Source organism: Bos indicus x Bos taurus, chromosome 17, assembly GCF_003369695.1.
Source record: "Bos indicus x Bos taurus breed Angus x Brahman F1 hybrid chromosome 17, Bos_hybrid_MaternalHap_v2.0, whole genome shotgun sequence".
NCBI classification, from domain to species: domain Eukaryota; kingdom Metazoa; phylum Chordata; class Mammalia; order Artiodactyla; family Bovidae; genus Bos; species Bos indicus x Bos taurus.
The window spans coordinates 19,723,608-19,742,534 of record NC_040092.1 but is presented as its reverse complement, the minus strand read 5'-3'; the positions used below and the strand labels follow the sequence as shown (position 1 = coordinate 19,742,534).

The 18,927-nt window shown below is 43.1% G+C and overlaps 1 protein-coding gene across 12 annotated transcripts in view; it reads left to right on the top strand.

Moving 5' to 3' along the window:
- The window catches only part of CLIP1 (CAP-Gly domain containing linker protein 1), a 116,748-nt gene that overhangs the window by 72,844 nt on the left and 24,977 nt on the right, over positions 1-18,927 (top strand). For 7 of the 12 annotated variants that reach the window (XM_027566898.1, XM_027566891.1, XM_027566894.1 and 4 more), the window contains 7 exons: positions 610-766; positions 2,664-2,829; positions 2,937-3,152; positions 8,993-9,109; positions 11,190-11,296; positions 13,041-13,136; positions 16,483-16,603. In XM_027566898.1, coding sequence (XP_027422699.1) covers positions 610-766; positions 2,664-2,829; positions 2,937-3,152; positions 8,993-9,109; positions 11,190-11,296; positions 13,041-13,136; positions 16,483-16,603 — 980 coding nt within the window. The remainder of the gene's footprint in view (positions 1-609; positions 767-2,663; positions 2,830-2,936; positions 3,153-8,992; positions 9,110-11,189; positions 11,297-13,040; positions 13,137-16,482; positions 16,604-18,927) is intronic. The other 5 variants (XM_027566899.1, XM_027566893.1, XM_027566892.1 and 2 more) reach the window with 1 other exon arrangement.

Sequence of the window (18,927 nt, the reverse complement as noted above, 5' to 3'; positions counted from 1 at the left end):
CTTCAGTCTTCTCTTAGCATAGCAGCCAAAGAGATGCTTTCAACTTTAAGTCAGCTCATGTCACATCTCTGCTCAAGGTGGCCCAGTGGCACCCATCTCGCTCAGAGTAAAGGCTGTGGTCCTCAGCTCCCGTCAGGTCCTGTTGCCTTTCTGATTTCCTCCTGTGCTGTTTTTCCCCAGGTTCCTTCCACTGCAGCCGTATCTGCCTCCTTGGTGATACTCGATTGTGAAGCATGTTCCTGCGTCAGGGCCTTTGCACCTGCTTTTCTTCTGTCTGCATTTCTCTTCCCTCATTTCCCCTAGGGTTTTACTTAAATGTCACTATCTCAGAGAGGCTCTTTCTAAGATTTCACACTCCCCAGCTTCCTTCCTGGCTCCTGTCTCTGCTTGTATTCTTTTCCCCCTCTTAGCACTTACCACTCTCTAATATATGATTTGTTCTCTTTCTTGTTCATTGTCTCTCTTCTTTGCTAGAATATAATTTTCATGAGAGCAGGGATTGCTATGTACAGATATTCCCAGAGCAAGTTTTGGCATACAGAATGTAGTTAATATGTTGTTGATTATAATACAACAGCTCTATTTTTTTTTCTATATATATATATTCAGATATGGAGGCAAAATTTAGAGAGAGAGATGAAAGGGAAGAGCAGCTGATAAAGGCAAAAGAAAAACTGGAAAATGACATTGCAGCAATAATGAAAATGTCTGGAGACAATTCTTCTCAGCTGACAAAAATGAATGACGAACTACGTCTGAAAGAAAGGTATGTATGAGTATTAATAAGAGCGCCTGCTTTAGGTTAGGCTCTCAAGGAAGGTCTAGATGGGAGGAGAGCCAAACTCTTCAGGATAGTTATGTTTTAAAAGTTGCCTGTCTCTCATCCTTTATTGTCTCAGTGTATCCTTGAATCAATTATTTAACCTTCTAAGGGGAAGGTAGTAGTTTACCAATGGCAATAACATCTTTAAAAAAAAATTTTTTTTTAATTTATTAATTTGGCTGTGCTGGGTCTTAATTGCGACATGTGGACTCTTAGTTGTAGCTTGTGGGATCTAGTTCCCTGACCAGGGATCGAACCCAGACCCCCTGCATTGTGAGCGTGGAGTCTTAGCTCACACCAGGACCACCAGGGAAGTGGTCCTTAACTGGACCACCAGGGAAGTCCCAGGCAGTAACATCTTTTATAGGCAGTTTAAAATATTTTTAACTTATTGCAGTGTAACGATAGATAACAATTATGAAGGGCTGACCGTATGCCACATGGTGTGCTGACCACTTTGTATAGAGTATATTTTTCTGATAATCCCACGAGCTGAGTGTATTATTGTTCCCATATTAAAGAAAAAGAAATCGAGGCATAATGAGGTTAGGCAACTTCCCTGAGGTTTCAAGTCTAGGCAAGTTCTGGTCCCAGCGCCCTTGCTGCCCTTGATCACTACACCGTACTTCTTCAGGGCTAAAGCTTCTTTCATCTAACTCTCTGTTCTTGTCTTTATTCTGAGGGTCTTGTTGCTTTGATTTGTGTTAATGGCTGCTGTATAAAAATCAAATGTTTATTTTATAAGGCACATTTTTTAGAAGACATGTTAGCACCATTAGACTTCTGATTCTGAAAGTGGTAACACCTGGCAGTTATGTTTACATCCAGCCATGCGAGGGCTTCCCTGGTGGTCCAATGGTTAAGACTGTTCCGTTAATGCGCTTCCATCGCAGGGGGCACAGGCTCGATCCCTGGTCCGGGACCTAAGATCCCACATGGCGTGAGGTGTGGCCAAAAAATAACAACAAAAGCATTCGGCCGAGCACTCCCACCCGGCTCAGCGGTGGGGGGTGACGGGCACTGGACCTGGGTTGCCTGGCTCTGGTCAGACTTGCCGCGAGGCAGTCACAGCTGCCAGGGGGTTGTGGCGCAGAGCCTTGGAGAAGTTCCGTTTCTGTCGGTGTTTTATCCAGGGTTTCCATCCAAGTTTCCCTCCTCTGATCTATGAGACAGCCTGCTCTCTAGGCTGATGGCCCTCATACATCTTCATTGGACCACAAGGTTATCTTTAAGCTAGAACTTCAAATTATTTATTGTTATTTTCATATCTGCATTCTGAAGCGGCACCCAAATGAGTCTTGAATATTCTAGTCTGCTAAAATTTGGAAACCTCTAAGTACTTAATACGTTTCCTTTTCGCTCATCTCTCTGCATTGATCTATGTGCTGTGCTGTGCTCAGCCGTGTTTGACTCTTTGCGACCCTATGGACTGTAGCCCGCCAGGCTCCTCTGTCCATGGGATTCTCTAGACAAGAATACTGGAGTGGGTTGCCGTGCCCTCCTCCAGAGGATCTTCTCGACCCAGGGATCGAACCCAGGTCTCCTCCATTAGAGGCAGATTCGTTACCGTCTGAGCTGGACATAAAATAATAAATGTTCACACTAAGAGTAGTTGTTACTCTAAGGTATTTATAACCATCACAGTCGTTAAAAAGTATGCTTCTGGACAAGTCAAGGTTTTTTTTTTGTTTTTTTTTTTATTCTAGATGTTATTGCTCATAACATTTATCATCATTAAACCAGTTATTATCAATATTATCAATATTATCTTTTAAAGTATAACTCAGGATTTAAAGTACTCTTGGAAAAATCTGACGCTTCATTTTGAAATTCCTTCTAGAAATGTAGAAGAATTACAGCTGAAACTAACCAAGGCTAATGAAAACGCAAGCCTTCTGCAGAAAAGTATTGGGGAAGTAACTCTCAAAGCTGAACAGAGTCAGAAAGAAGCAGCTAAAAAGCATGAGGAAGAAAAGAAAGAACTGCTGAGAAAACTGTCAGACCTGGTAAGGAGAGAGAGAGTCAGTGGGACTGGTGGCCAGCAGGGGCAGAGTGGGTGGCTGGCAGGACAGCTGTGGCCAGGTGAATTCCTTCTGACATGGGGTATCTGCAGGAAAAGAAGATGGAAATGAGCTGGAACGAGTGTCAAGATCTGAAAGCCAGGTACGAGGAAGCCAGTTCCGAGAGCAGAGCCAAGCACGAAGAAGTCCTGCAGAACCTCCACAAGCTGCTACGGGACACAGAGGAGCGGCTGAAGGCAGCACAGGAGGAGAACCGCGAGCTGCTGCAGAAGCTGGAGGAGCTGGGGAAGCAAGCCGACAGAGCCAGAGTATGTGGTGGGGAGGACTGTGTGCCCCAGTATAGTGAGCTCTGCATCCCGTGTCAAGGTTGTAAGGGTGCTTAGAAAGCAGCAGCGCATGGAATGGGTTCAGTGGCCTTCAGAGCGCATGGCAGGAGGGGGAATGACGTCTCCTGTGGCTTCAAGTGTTTTGTACCAGGCGCTCTTCCTTCTCAGGGTTGGTGGTGGCTACAGGTCTTTCCACCCTGAATGCACTGTGTAGCCATCACCCCCTACGCTGCTTCACAAAGAGCCTTCTGTTGCCTGAGCTCTGTCCGTCTGCTCGTAATAGACTCTCTGTCGCAGAAAAGCATGTCCCTCTAGTCTTGGCCGTCTTGCTGCCACCTTGCACCAGGGTTAGGAGAGACATCGTGCAGAAAAGCAAGAGACAGAGGCCATGCATGAGGCAGGTGGGCAGGGAATGGAGCCCGGTTGGAAGAACAGAGGAAAAAATCAGAAGGGAGACCTCTGGAGACGGCTTTCGTATGTCCCCAGGAAAGCACTGAAAGCTTATTAACAAGGAGGTTGGACTGAAGGGCTGTGAGAAAATATCCTACTACTGAGTAGAGTAGAACTTGATACATTGAATGTTATTCTATGGTGTCAGGATCGTGTCAGTGTCCCAATATGTTTTCTGACCCTCTTACTGCTATTTAAATTGCTCAAAGAAAAGTAAATTATTGTCTTTAATTGTTTTTAATGTATCAGAGAAATGTTTATATACATGTAGGAGTTGAGTAGAATAAAATACAGAAGAATACATGTAGGACTTAAAACAGATCCCTGATACTGGGAATGACTGTGGGCAGAAGGAAAAGGGGGTGACAGAGGATGAGATGATTGGATGGCATCACCAACTCAATGGACATGAGTTTGAGCAAGCTCCAGGAGATAGTGAAGGACAGGGAAGCCTGGCGTGCTACAGTTCATGGGGTCACCAAGAGTCAGACATGACTCAGCGACTGAACAACAGCAAAACAGATCCCTTTTAAATTAAATGGAACACATCATAATATACGTCATGTGTGAAAGTGAAAGATGCTCATTCATGTCCGATTCTTTGCAACCCCATGGACTATACAGTCCATGGAATTCTCCAGGCCAGAATACTAGAGTGGGTAGCCTTTCCCTTCTCCAGGGGATCTTCCCAACCCAGAGATCGAACCCAGGTCTCCTGCATTGCAGGCAGATTCTTTACCAGCTCAGCTACCAGGGAAGCTATATGCTGCCCATCAAGGCTTTCTCTTTCCCCTGTGAAATATCTCCAGTTTTATGAAACATTTAACACTGGATATAATTTCCAGAATTTTGGACTTTGAGGCTCCCTTTATCTTGGTAGACACCAGTTTTCTAATGTTTCCCTTAAAATGCTGTAGCCTGACCAAACCACAGCATTCTAGAGGTTTGTGTAAAGCCCCATTAATTTTGTTTGTTGTTGTTTTCGTCAGGATCATTTGGTTAAAATGCCAGAATTGTTTCCCTTCCAAAGTAGTCTGAATATCTGATTTCTGTGAACCTCGGTGTTTGTCAGCAGCAAGGGCTCAGCAAACACTTTTGAGAGCTGATGAATCCTTCAGATGTTTTCCCCAGGAAAATTGATATACACACTCAAGCCGTTTTGGGTGAAATCTCAGGAAGTTCATGGAGCCCACGATGCTCCCATGTTCCCTAATTTAATTGCCAAACTATGCCATGCCATCCAGTACAGTAGGCCCTGGACGCATGTGGCCATTTAAATTTTAACTAGTTCAAGTTATAAATTCCCCTTCTCAGTCGCACGTGCCACTCATGTGGCTAGTGGCTACCACAATGGACAGTGCAGATCAAATCCTTTTACATCATGGCAGAAAGTTCTGGACAGCACTGGTAGACACTGTGGTCAGTTTATTTTATAAACCAGTACTTTTTTTAAAAGCCCATTTATTTTGGTCATCAAAGCCTAGCAAATTAGTCTGCATTTTAGTTACATGTATCATTGGGACTAAATCAGTTTCAGACCAGCTTCTTTAGTAAGGGTCTGTTAGTTTGAAAGGCAACAGTTTATAACACCTCCTCCCTCTTCCCTTTTTTGGTTAAAATATACTTTTTGTAGTTCTTTGGATTGTGTTTTTAAAAATTCTTCTATGAATCTCTCCTACGATAGAAATTACTGGATAATTGGGAACGGCAGGAAAAGAATCCCATGCCCTGATGTCAAACTACTGTTTGTATCTTCTAGTTAACTGTCAGGAGTACTTCAGAGGTTGTTTCAAAGATGAACCAATAGAGTTATCAGTGTTTTGCAAAGCTACAGTTGCTTTGCATTATCCTTTTATGGGCTCTGTTCATCTAGTTTCTTTCCCCTGTTATCCAGATAGTTTCTATGACATTTATTATAAACTTTTTTTTTTAACTTCTATGACTTAGATTATGTTAAGTTACTCGGGCTTGCATTTGTCTGCTTGATTTCATTTTGTTTCCATTCTTTCCATCTTTTGTCTCTGTAGTCGCTAACTTACTTATTAACATCAGCCAAAAGAGAAATTGAACTAATGTCAGAAGAGCTGAGGGGTCTGAAATCAGAGAAGCAGCTTCTTGCCCAGGAGGGGAATGCTTTAAAGTTAGAAAAAGGTTCACTTCTGTCCAAACTTGTAGAGTTGGAGGCCAAAATAACTTTACTTCAGGAGGACCAACAGAAGCTCTGGTCAGTAAATGAAACCCTTAATTTAGAAAAGGAGAAAGTCTGGGAAGAAAAGCAAGACGCTGAAAAGCTTTATCAGCAAGAACAACTCGATAGAGCAGCTTTGGCTGTGGAGAGAGAGAAATTACTAAAAGAGATCAACATCGCGCAGGAGGAACTCTTGAAGATAAATACGGAAAACGAGTCTTTGCAGGCTTCTGAAGCAAGCTTGCAGGCACTCGCAGAGGAACTGCAGTTCAGCAAAGATATTCTAATGGCCGAGTCTCAGAAGTATCGGGAAGAAAAAGATCGCCTGGAGAATCGTATCAAGAAGCTGGTCACTGAAAACCTCGCGTTGGCTAAAGATAAAGATGAAATTATTCAGAAGCTTCAGAGCTCCTATGAGGAGCTGGTCAAAGATCAGAAGAGCTTGGTGCAGGAGATCGAGGATCTCACAATAGAGAAAAAGTCAACTTTGGAGAAACAATCAGGTCTTGACAACATGTGTATAGCCCTAAAGGTCGAAAGAGATCGTCTTCTTCAGAGCAGCAAAGACCTGCAGTTCGAGAAGGACATGCTGCTTCAAGATCAGGAAAAGCTGAACACCAGTCTGGAGACTGCCCTTCAGGTCAAACATCTGCTCAGCACGGAAGCCGGTGAGCTCCGCACACAGCTGGAGGAGGCCAGCAAGGCACTGAGGAAGGCTGAGCTGGAGATTCTGCAACTGCAGGCCACGAACACAAGCCTCACAAACCTGCTGGAAGAAATTAAGACCAGCCGGGAGATCACAGACTCCGAGTGCATCCAGCTTCTGCACGAAAAAGAGACCTTAACCTCTTCCGAGAGAAGGCTCATGGCCGAGAAAGAAGAACTGCTAAATGAAAATAGGCTCATCACTGAAAAACTCAGCAAATACTCGGAAGAGTCCGCCCACATCGAGATGAACCTGAATGAGAAGATCACATACCTCACTTCTGAGAAGGAGCTGGTTTGTCAGAAAATCACTAAGCTCAAAAAGCAGCAGGATAACCTCTTGAAAGAAAAATCAGTACTGGAGATGCGGAATGGGGATTTACTGGTAGAAAGAGAGAACTCCATGAAGGCCATGGAAGACCTTAAAAAGAAATATGATCAAGAGTCAGCCAACAGAAGAATCGTTGTGCACGAGAAGATGAAACTGCTCAGCAATCTCGATGCTCTGAAGAAAGAGCTTCAAGAGAGAGAAAAGGAAAACCAAGAGCTCACAGCCACCAAGTGTGATCTCTCTCTGATGCTAAAAGAGGCCCAAAACGCCAAAAAGATGCTAGAAAAAGAACACACTGACGTATTGCAAGCCAAGGAGAGTTTAAATGCTGAACTCAAGGCCTGCTGTTCTGAAAAGAACATCTTGTTAAGGGACGGGTTGAATCTGCAAGAAGAATGTCAGAAGTTAAACGAGAAGATTCACACAATGCAACAGTCCCTCGTGCTGGAGAAAGAAGCCAGGACGCAGGACAAAGAGTCGTCCTTGTACGAGAGCAACAAACTCCATGGGAAGGTGGCGCTCCTGGAACAGGAGGTGGAGAAGCTGAGAACCTGCACCCAGGAGCTCCAGTCTGAAAACTACACGCTTGTCCAAGATAAGACCAACTCGGAGCAGAAAGTGGCTGACATCATCAAGGAGAAGGAACTCCTGAGTGCAGAGACGGCGCGTTTGGCCACCAACATAGAGACTCTGAAGAGTGACTTTGCTGCCTTGTCCAAGTCCAAGTTGGAACTGCAGGAACTGCATGGCTACCTCACCAAGATGCTGGACGACCTGCAGCTGAACCACGAGGTGACCCTGGCTGAGCAGGCCAAGGCGACGCAGGACAACAGGAACCTCCTGGCCGAGAAAAGAGAGATGATGCTGAAAAAGGACGAGCTCCTGAAGGAGAAGGAGAAGCTGGCCGAAAGCTACTTCCTCCTCCAGAAAGAGATCAGCCAGCTGGCCAAAACCAACAGCCACATCTCAGCCAACCTCCTGGAGTCTCAAAACGAAAACCGTATTTTGAGGAAAGACAAGAGCAAGCTCGCTCTAAAAATCAGAGAGCTCGAGACCCTGCAGTCCTTTACGGTAAAGTGGGAGGTTCAGGGATTGGGCCCCTGGCCTTCACCCTGTTCACTAACCCTGTAGTGGCTGAGGGAACGTGCCTTCATTTCCAAAGAAGGAAATGCACCCCATTTAACCACTTGGTCAGGTATCTCAAGCTGTTTGTTACCACCTGAAAGGGCAAGTGTTCACCAAATGTCTAATTGTTGTCATCTCTCTCTATTAGAAAAGATTGCAAACTGTGAATAAAAAGGATAAATGTTTTTTAATTTAGGGAGATTTTTTTCTGAGAAAGGCAACCATAGTTCTTAAAGGCTTAAGAACAATGATAAAATGGTCACATGTTAAAACTTAGCATCTTCTATGTGGCTTTAATTGTTTCATAAATCTTCCCTCCAGCTACTGGGAAGGTGTAGAGGCAGAATTCTCAGAAGCTGGATTAGATCACATGAAATTGTGATCTAATGCCTTAAAAGATTTTAATTCACTTCTGTGATTTTATTTTCAATACTGTATCAACTAAGGATTTGTTTCCATGTGTATATTATCTTTTTTATTCACAGCCATGCTTGTATTCATTGCCTACAGCTTCTCATAGACTTGGTCATTCAGTGCTTCTCATTAAACACTTGAGCCTTAAACACTGTAACCGCCCAAATAATTTCCATTTTTGTTTGAAAAGTTCCAACTGAGATTCCATATTTCAATCTCTCAACTATGATTAAGAGAAAAAATTTGGCCACAGAAGGATGTAAGGCTTTCTTATCAGTGAACATTTCTCTCAAACAGAAGTCAGAGTGATGAGCACCATTGTCAGTAGAATTCAGAACTTAGAAGGCGCAGGTTTATAGGGATCTGAAAATACATAAATTGCATATTTGAGTTTGGCTTGTTGAAAAATGGCACAGAAAGTGTCTATAACTTTGTTCTGCTTGTTCGTCTTGGTCTGTCTGTCTTGGCATGGGGTTGGTTACCGGCTCACCATCTCTGTGTGATTCCCTTCACCACACAGATCCTGAGCCTCGTGGCCTGAGCGTTAGTCACCCCCTCCCAGGTTGATAAGGGGTGCTCTCATTTCTCACACTGCTTTCTCACACTTAGGCTGCTCAAACCGCTGAAGATGCCATGCAGATAATGGAACAGATGACCAAAGAGAAGACTGAAACACTGGCCTCCTTGGAAGATTCCAAGCAAACAAATGAAAAACTGCAGAATGAAGTAATCAGATTTAAATGGCTTTTTGTACAAAGGACAGCCTATCGACTTCATGGAATTCTTGATGACTAACTCAGGATGGTTTATTTACTTATTTTTTTTGAAGTGTGGCCTTACACAGGTTTGATCTATGTTAGTGGAGTCACATGTACACCAGGATGATAATCCTATGAAATAAAGTGTATTACTTCATTACCTATTTAGTAAGATCAACCTTTAAAAAAGGAGGGGAAAACCCTGGTAGTGTGGGTTTCTGCGATAGTTTGTTTACTGATACAACTACTGAGAGGAGATACCAATGGCATTCTCTAGCTTTTGTGTTTTTTATCGTAAATCACATGCATTTTTTTTTCTCCCAACTGCCTCCCAACTTTGAGCCACTGGATTCCATCCCTCAGCCCTGAGTTTGACATAGGCCTTTTTCTTGGCCTGTTTTGGTACTGCCTCCCCTTATATCTCATTTTGAATCAGTCACTTCTGGGTCTCAGACAGATTTGTGGCATCAGGGTAATTTTGATTCTGTCCAAAAGTAGCATCTCTCATCCTTGCACCTCTCTTTTGATTCCTGCCCGCCCTCCTCCCCACACCCCATACCAGCCCTTTCTTTCTTTGGAAAGCTGTTACGTAAATCCAAAGCAGATTGCTTCGCCGAAATAGTTATGTGAAGTTCTATAGAACTTCAGATGCTTTTTAAAGTGACAGTCAGGTGAGATGTTAAGAAGTTAAAGCCAGGGAAGATCCAGACAGGCACACTGAATAGCTGTCGTAAAGATCAGGCCTCCTCATGGGAAGCAGAGCAAGGAATGAAATCCATAATGGCATAAATATTTTGAAATAATTAGACGGGAAATAAAGCTTGACGTAGAAAAGAGTACATTTATGATTGAATTGACGGTCCTAAGAGAACAAGACTTAAGCTGAAAACATAAAAGCATTAAAAATTTTAGATGGTAATCGATTGGAAGCTAAAGTAAATAAGATTTTAAGGAATGTCCCTAACCTTTGAAAGTAGATTCAGGGAGAATCCCTTGTTTCCATAACTTACCCCTTGGTGTCTCGCTACAGCCAGAATACAGACTGGATGAATCACTTTCTGGTCCCACTGAACATTCCGTGAATCTGGAATGTTAGGGAGCATTAAAAGGAAGATGGTGGTGTTAAAATTTGCAGGACACTTTCCAGGGCTCCTGACTTCCAGGGCTCCTGACCGGTAGCATGTGGTAGGACAGAATGACCTCTGGCTGAAGGAGATAACGATACGAGTCCTAGAAAGCCAGCATGGCACCAGGAGTGCACACTGTATGATGGGTCACCCATGACAAGCTCCCCGTCCTTGGGGGCTGCACACCTAGAACTCCAGCCACCTGCCAGAGCCTGAGGTTGGTCATGTCCCCACTGATTCCAGTAATGTGTCTGCTTTTCCCACCAGAGGCCAGGCCGTAGGCTGGCCACATCCCACGTGGGCAGGTGATGGGACTGAATGTGAGTAAGTGCTTTTCAGTCTCGCTATGTGGTCTTTCCCTTTTCAGACTGAAGTTCAGGTGAATAATTAAATTTTTCCCATCTACAAATACCCCAGGAATTTTTATAATGAGGATTATATAAATTGAAATTTGGCACTGACATTGAAAAATATCATATCCTAAATTACTAGTCTTGTGGGAAGGAATGTGTTTTCATTACAAAAAATTAGTCCTTCATGTCATGCCTTTGCAATTTATTTCTAATGTTTTTATTTTCTAATGCATGTTTTAAGATGCATCGTACATGAGTAGCAAGCTCAGTGATAAATTTTAGGAATTGTATAAAAGTGAAAGAGACCTTTTGCTTTATGTTGCAATTTAGTTTGACCTTTTGGCCAGGCGTATAGGGAATGTCTGACTTAACCTATGGGGGAGGCTGCAGTTTATAATAGACCTGATCATTTGTAATCTCTTCACCCAGATGATCTTTTTATTTGTTTTTTTGCAAAGGATTTTAATTTTACCTGTCTAAAGCACATTTTCATGAATGATTTGTCTATCCACTCATGTGACTGGAAAATGAAATAATTTCATTAAGTTTTTTTCTCTTGGTCTTTAAGTTGGATACACTTAAAGAAAACAACTTGAAAAACGTGGAAGAGCTGAACAAATCAAAAGAGCTTCTGACAGTAGAGAACCAAAAAATAGAAGAATTCAAGAAAGAAATGTAAGTTTACCTGTTATGAAAGAAATTATGGAACTTATTTAAAATTGCAAAAGTAGAAACAGTGCTAGTTACTTTTTTCAAGTACTTGACAAGTATATATAAAGTCAAAGTAATAGTCTCCGTCCTGCCCCTGCTAAATGCCATTGCAAACCTTGAGAATTCACCCCTATAACCACTGTGAAGTTGGAACTGTAGCTCAGTTACAGGGTCAAAATGAAATATGGTGAGTGAGTTATAACACTTGGAATTCAAATGTGACTTGATAAAACCTTTTGCAAATACAAGGGGAATTAGAACTTTTTCAGGTAGTATGTTTATATATATGTGGAATCTAGAAAAATGGTAGATGAACCTATTTGCAAGGGCAGGAATAGAGACAGAACGGACACATGGACACAGAAGGAAGGGGAAGGTGGGACAAATCAGGAGATTGGGACTGACTTATATTCACCACCACGTGTAAAGCAGACAGCTGGTGGGAGGCTGCTGTGTAGCACAGGGAGCTCAGCCTGGTGGTCTGTGATGGCCTAGGGGAGTGCGATGGGGGTGGGGCGGGAGGGAAGCTCAAAAGGAAGGGATATATGTATAGATCATATATATGATTCACGTTGTAGTACAGCAGAAACTAATATAACATTATAAAGCAACTATACCCCAATAATAACATTTTAAAAAAGTAGTATGCTTATGTGGTAGCTAATCTCAACATTAGGAAACATCAGACCTTCTATTAATTAATCCCTTAAAATACTTTCAATAGCAGGTGGGGGAAAGCATGCACTTTGAAGAGTATCAGATAGTCTTGATTTTAAGAGTAATCTAATCTTCTGGTGTGGACATTAAATGAGCAGAACTTTGAAAGCCTTTTTCTAATCCGAGTTTACTCATCAGTCTGCTGCCTGTGTTTTAGGCAGACAAGCTGCCTGTGTTTCCTTTGTCAATACCGCCTTTCGAGTTTGGTTCTTATAACCGCTGCAGATGGTTATTTATCTGGCACTGTAAGTGGGAGTTACAGAGTAGATTTCATTTTGCTTATCTGTTCTGAGAACTACTCGGTATCAACTGTGTGAACCGAACATTTAAAGCCAGTTAATCTGGTGAACATTTGAGGAAGGCCCTTCTGCTAGGTACAGTTGAGCTAGGAAGGATCCAAAAATGAATTGTATGTGGACTCTGCCCTTCAAGGGTTTGCATTTATTTCCAGTTCTGCTCAAACAAATAGATGAGATTCAAACAGAAACAAAAGCATCAATTCCAAACTCCTCTTCCCAAGTTGGCATCCTCAATACTGCTTGTTGATCAAGCTTGGGTTAGATTAGTATATTATCTGTAGTTCTTCTGTGAGTTCCTAAAATCCTCCTAGAAGAGGTCTTCTCTGGGCTACTTACCTGGGATGGACAGCTCACAACGCTGACGATGGATCCTTTCGTCAGTCTTCGTTTTAGTGATATTGCTCTAGACGGTATTTAAACAGCTCCCAACAGTTCCATTTACACCTATGTATATGTGTAGAGTTGTGGTGGTGGCCTCCAGGAGAGGCTTGACTCTCCTGGTCTGCCAAGGCTAAACAGCATAAATAGAAACAGCCATTGCTTTTTCTATGATGGGGAAAAAAATTCGAAGCTGTTCAGAGAGGGGAGGTTCAGCTACAGTTAGGGATCTCCCCTGACCCCGTGACACAGTAGCCCTGCCGGCCTGGGGGTCTGGAGCACTACATTGACTTCAGTTCATCTGTGTCACACAGGCATCTGGTGAGGGAGGATCTGAGCATCGGGAGAAGATTCCCTCACCAACCTCCCCGTGCCATAATCCCACCTCTGAGCTCCCCGGGCCGTACTAGGTAATGGAGGGGCAGGGTCAGAGCGGACGTATCACAGACAGCCCCGGGGAGTCAGATAAAATCCCCTGTCCTGCAGCACCCTGCAGGAGCCTCCTGTAAGGGTCGTCACACTGGTCTAGATTTATGTGTCCCCGTCCTCACTCAAGTCTTTCTGTTCTGTCTCCACCCCTAGTCAGCATGGGGTGGTCTCACTTCTGCCAAGAGAGAAGCTCACTCTGTGTGCCCTTGTTGAAAGACCCCATTGAATAACAAAAGCTGAGCCCGCGCCTGTAGGCCCACGGGAGCAAAAACCCATGAGCCGTACTGCCGCCCACCTCACCTGGGCCTGCCTTCCTCGCAGGGCTGGGTTCCCGCATCTCCCTTCCCCAAGGGGAGTAGTTCATGCAAGGAGGAGCTGCTACTGCCAGTCTGCCGTTTTTCCTGGCTCCCTACGGCTACGAGAACCTTGCCCCGTGTCAGTAGCTTGGCACAGCATGGCCCAGACTCAGAGCAGGACACAGGGGCAGCGGGAGACACAGCAGTGACGTTCGTGAGAAGCCGCGGGAGGGAGGTGTGAGGAGTGGGTTGAAAGCGCCCCCCCCCAAACACACCCCCAGTGACTCATTGTTCCCTGCCTGAGCCTTGGCCACATTTCAGGGACCAGCTGATATAAATGTACTGTGTCATGAGAACAGTGCTGCTCAAAAAGAGACCCGCAGTCATTTTACTGTGCTCTGAGCTAGAGGAGGAGCAGCTCTTTGAGTTTTGTGGTTTACCACATACCCGGGATCTTCATGGGCGCTGGAGCTTTTCAGGTGTTTCTCATTGCCTGCCAGGACTGGCGTTCCTGGAGGAAAAGGGACACCTCTGCAAACCCAGGAGTTCTAATGGGAACCAGCCGTAGGAATCTTGCCCTTGGCCCTGGAAACTCAGCCAGCCCTGGCAACGAAACGTCCCTTTTCCTCTATGCCATTTCCTAAACTGGTTTTAGGAAAACTATTGATTTTGGCTAGCCAGGTCCTATTTTTAGTTGGAAAGAGAACAAAATTGTGTATCTCTGGTGTGTAGTTTTTGACTCTGAAGGAAAATGATATAAGCAATCTAATTTTTGCCTTTAATTACTCACCTGGCTCAGTCGTAAAACTAGAATATACTAGGACTTCCCTGGTGGTCTAGTGGCTAAGACTAGGCCCTCAATGCATGGGGCCCAGGTTCAATTCCTAGTCAAGGAACTAAATCCTACATGCCACAACTAAGACCTGGTATAACCAAATAAATAAATATTTTTTAAAAGTAGAATATGTTTAGCATGGTAATTATTAAATTTATGATAGATTCCTCAGTAGAATGTTTGCAAGTCAATATCAGCAGTGTTTATTTTGCATCTCAGTTTTAAAATCGTGAGTCTTCTTTTGTTTTACAAGATGTCGTTATATACATAGGGAAGAAAAAGCAGCTTATAAAATTGTGAGAAATATATTTGTAGGTATTTTCAGAATTATTCCTTAGAGTACGTCCAGGAGTTGGGCTGTTGGAGCGTCCTCTATCTATGAAATGTACATATCTCTCCTCTGGTCTAAAGAAAAGTTGAAAGATGTTTCTATGTTCAGACCACAACTGAGGTCTGTCTGCCAGTTCTACCTCTAGCTCTCTTGATTCTACAACTTACTTGGGGCAAATCTTTTCACTTCCCTGAGCTTGAATTTTGTCATCTTTAAAATATAAATAACAACATGAGCCTCCTTGGGCTTTGGGGATTAAATGAGAAAATGTACATGAAATCATACTGTAGATTTTAAAACATTGAACATATATCATTTGTATAAATCTTAGGGCATCTTGATATTCCTGACTCCTTGTTTTAATTTTCCTTACTGGGGGCTCTTAATGGAAACCAAGGTTTTAAAATTTTTTTAAGGATGAAAATGTGTAAGAGAGAAAGAGCAGGATCAAGAACTTACCACTGACAGGCCACACAAATGCTGAGCCCAAATAGCTCCTAATGAAGGTTGTGATCACTTGGGAATAAAAGGTTGGCTTATGATGATTTCATCATAAGTAAAATCCTCTAATTTATCAAGAATTGACAGACTTTAGCCAGAAGATAAACTTTACTTGTAGTGTGTGTATGTGTATGTATGTGTGTGTTGATCCATAATTGAAATCAAGCCTCCCAGCTTTTGAGTCTAAAATTCCTTCTTAGTTTTTCTTCACTTGCTAAATAAACATCTCTATCAAATGCCAATTTTAATATGCTAAGAGAATTTTCGTGTTGACATATTCCCCTATATCTTCACAAGGTTAGCCCTATAGGTATGTTATAGGTACATGGAGAGTTAAAAATCAAGAAAAATGCAGGTACCAAATACTGCCACCCATTAGACAACTGAGGTTAAAAATAGACGTGTTCATGCATCAGCAGATGGAATCATACCCAGATGACTTGATTCAGAATTCAGCCACGTTATGACAGCTCACTAAATGGAGTGTGGCCAGCCCAGACTTAAAATTCATAATTGCATCAAAACCACCTTCTATGGTTTAAAACTAAAATCCAACAATCCAATAAACTATTTTGAATATCCACATGTAAAGGATAATTTGGGATATATATTTTTAGTCAAGCTTAATAATAGGAAGATGTTTAATACATGTGTTTACCCTGCTCACATTTTATATGCTGATATTCATAATATGTATGGTCAGCAAGCTGTATTTTTATTTGCTTCTTTTAATTACAAGTCAACAGTATGGAAAGAATATAATCAAAATTAAACACTTGTTCTGTAATTAGAAAACTGCATTTCCTTTGGGCATTTCACCTTTAGTCATCCTGAAAATATACCCAGATTCACGGCAACACTTGATTCTGACAAATGCTAGCAAATGGAACTATCAGCTTTACATTTCTTCCTAAAAAAAAAAGATTACAGATTTGTACAGTTAGAGCAGAATACTGTGGCAATGATGGAAATCACTATCAATGTAGTGTATTTAATTTTCTGAGGGAAACAAAGGGAATACCGGCCATTTCATCTGTCATTTATTTTAGAGAGTAACATTGCTTTTTTGTGTGGGGAGTATTTAGAAGTGGGGTAAGTGTGGGTGGTGAGAGAGTAGATGTAGTGTTGATTAGATTTGGGGAAAAAAAAAAAAAAAGTAATAATTGCAGGCAGCAGTCCTCCCCCTGAGAGGTTAAAGCCATTTGGCCCCTCCTGCAGGTAGACAATACTGCCTCCTGTTATTACAGATCCTATCAGGCACGTGACCCAGATATATTTTCCCCGGTGCAGTGGAGTTGGTTGTCTCCCACAGTTTCCTTGCCTGTCTTGTTTCTATGGTAACCCCACACTCGCTGTCCTTGCAGAGAAACCCTAAAGCAGGCAGCAGCTCAGAAGTCCCAGCAGCTCTCAGCGCTGCAAGAAGAGAACGTGAAACTTAACGAGGAGCTGGGGAGGAGCAGGGACGAAGTCACCAGTCACCAAAAGGTCAGTGGGCGTCCGTCGGGGTGGGCACCCCTGGCCCTGCCAGGCCAGCATCTGCTGCTGCCTTGGGCAGGGCTCGCGGAGGCTCCTCGGAGACTGTGCTTGATGTGGTTGGGTCATTCCAGTGGGATCTCAAGTCACCTGTGTTTTATGTCCCCTCATTTTCAAGCATGCTGCTATAGCACTTAGGTAGGAGTGAGCTGACAAGTCCTTTAAAAAAAAAAAAAAAAAAAAACACCGGGAACTTGCAAGCAAGGAGAAAATAAGATTTTTTATCAGATGATCTTATGGCAATGCATAAATGGAAAGGGACAGTATGTTTTGCCTCCTGCCTTGGTTTCAGTTTTGTTTTTTTTCTCTAAGATGTTTTTTTCTTTCATCAAAATTGATTTTAAGAAGAAGGTTCCAAGAATACAGATTAGGTGTGAAGGTTGGAAGCTGTTTTTAAATAGAACTCTGCTTTTCTTTTAAGTAAAAAACAATGTTTAAAGAGCTCCTAAGGGAACTGTGTATACCTGTGCACTGATGCATTGGTTTATGAAATGTGTGTTATACCTGGAATGAACTAGAAGCTAACCACAACCCACTTGTTTCCCTATTTAAATTATAAAGGTTTCTGATAAGCTCATTAAACAGTGAAGGAAAACTGATTTTAAAGAATGCCCTATTCTTTTTTTTTTTAATTCTTGAATCAAAATGCTAGACTGTTAGCCACATCTGGCCTCAGAGCAGAAACTCAAAAAAAAAAAAGACATTTTAAAGAGAATTTTACCACGTGGTCATTATTCTTTGCTTTGCATGTCAAGGGGAAATTTTTTTTCCCCAAGCATATTTTGCAAACATTATTTCTCATTTGGATGGAGTATTCTGGAGTAATTTGTACTGACTGTCCATCAATGTGGCGTCGTTTGTGGTGAAAGCACTCTTTGGAGAATTGATTTCAGACTTGTAAGTCTTCATTAGAGCTCTCCACAATGACCCTCCTTCGTGGGAGAAATGGCCCATCTCTCCAGACCCCAGGATGACAAGCGACGCTCTTGGTGACTATAGCTCACGCTCAGTGGCTCTTACCTTACTGTGAGACAGGCACAAATACCTGACAGCCGTCCTCCCGTGAGCCGGCCCTGTCATCACTCCATGTGTTAAAGAGGAAGCGGAAGCACCAGAAGGTAGTCATGTGCTCAGCCTCACTCAGCCGGTAGTGTCGGAGACGCGTGTCAGATTCTGATTTGGGTCAGGGAAAGAATCAGAGTGGGTTGACTTAAACGGGGTCACTGCACTCTGCTTTGGTCAGTATGTGAGAGAGTGGGGTTCATGAAAAACAGAAGCCCTTGGACCAGACGAGGTTCTTTTCTCCTGGCTCAAACCAGTGTGTGAAACACTGGGCACCTCTGACATCAGCGTGTCTGTAAGGACTCGCAAGGGAAGGATCTCAGCCAAGTGCTGAGTCTGTCTGTCTCCTTTTATCTCATCTCACGGAACATCTTTAGTGGAGAGCGTGGATCCCACCAGTGGGAGGAACACACAGAGGTCAGCTTCTCATCTTATGTTGTGACCTTGACTGGACCGTTGATTACATTTCTCTTGTCTGTCACTCAGAACCGGCAAGACTTAGGAGTGACGCCTCACGGTTCCTCAGGCAGGGGTTTTCAGGGCTCCTCTCCATCCGCCAGCTCTTCCTCTTTTGCCTTGGGATTCAAATTTACCTTCCTTTTGAAAAGGTTTTGTGACTAGAAATTTGAAACGCGGAGACTTTGAAGAGTGTTAGGAAACAGCACCTGCAAGCAGCAGCTAGGGCAGTGGCTTCCGTTTAAACAGGGGGTGGTTTTGTCCTTTGAGTTTTACTCTGGAGAGAGAAGCAGGCGGCTGGGAACCAAACCACGATAGGCTGTGACGTGAGAGAATGTCCATGGTGAGCACCAAAGAAGACCGCAGATAACGCTTCACTTGACATGCGTACGTCTCAAAAGAGTGGAGAGAATCTCCCCATTGAAAGTAACTTAGGCTAAAGAAGATTGATTCATTCATCGGCTCTTATTACTCTTACTACATAATCTCCAAGAGTCCAGAGATCTAGACTCCAAGCAGTCTACACAAGCCGTTTACTTGTGTAAAATCACAAATTTCCACTTTGTTGCTTGCTATGGTTGAGCCAAACTATCCATAAGCTTTGTTCAGAAATATACTACAGAGTTGGGCAGAAACCCTATTTCAGAAAAAGAGCTGAAGCGGAGGGGGGACTTCCCTGGTGGGCAGTGGTTAAGATTCCATGCTCCCAATGCAGGGGGCCTGGGTTCAATCCCTGGTCAGGGAACTAGATCCTGCAT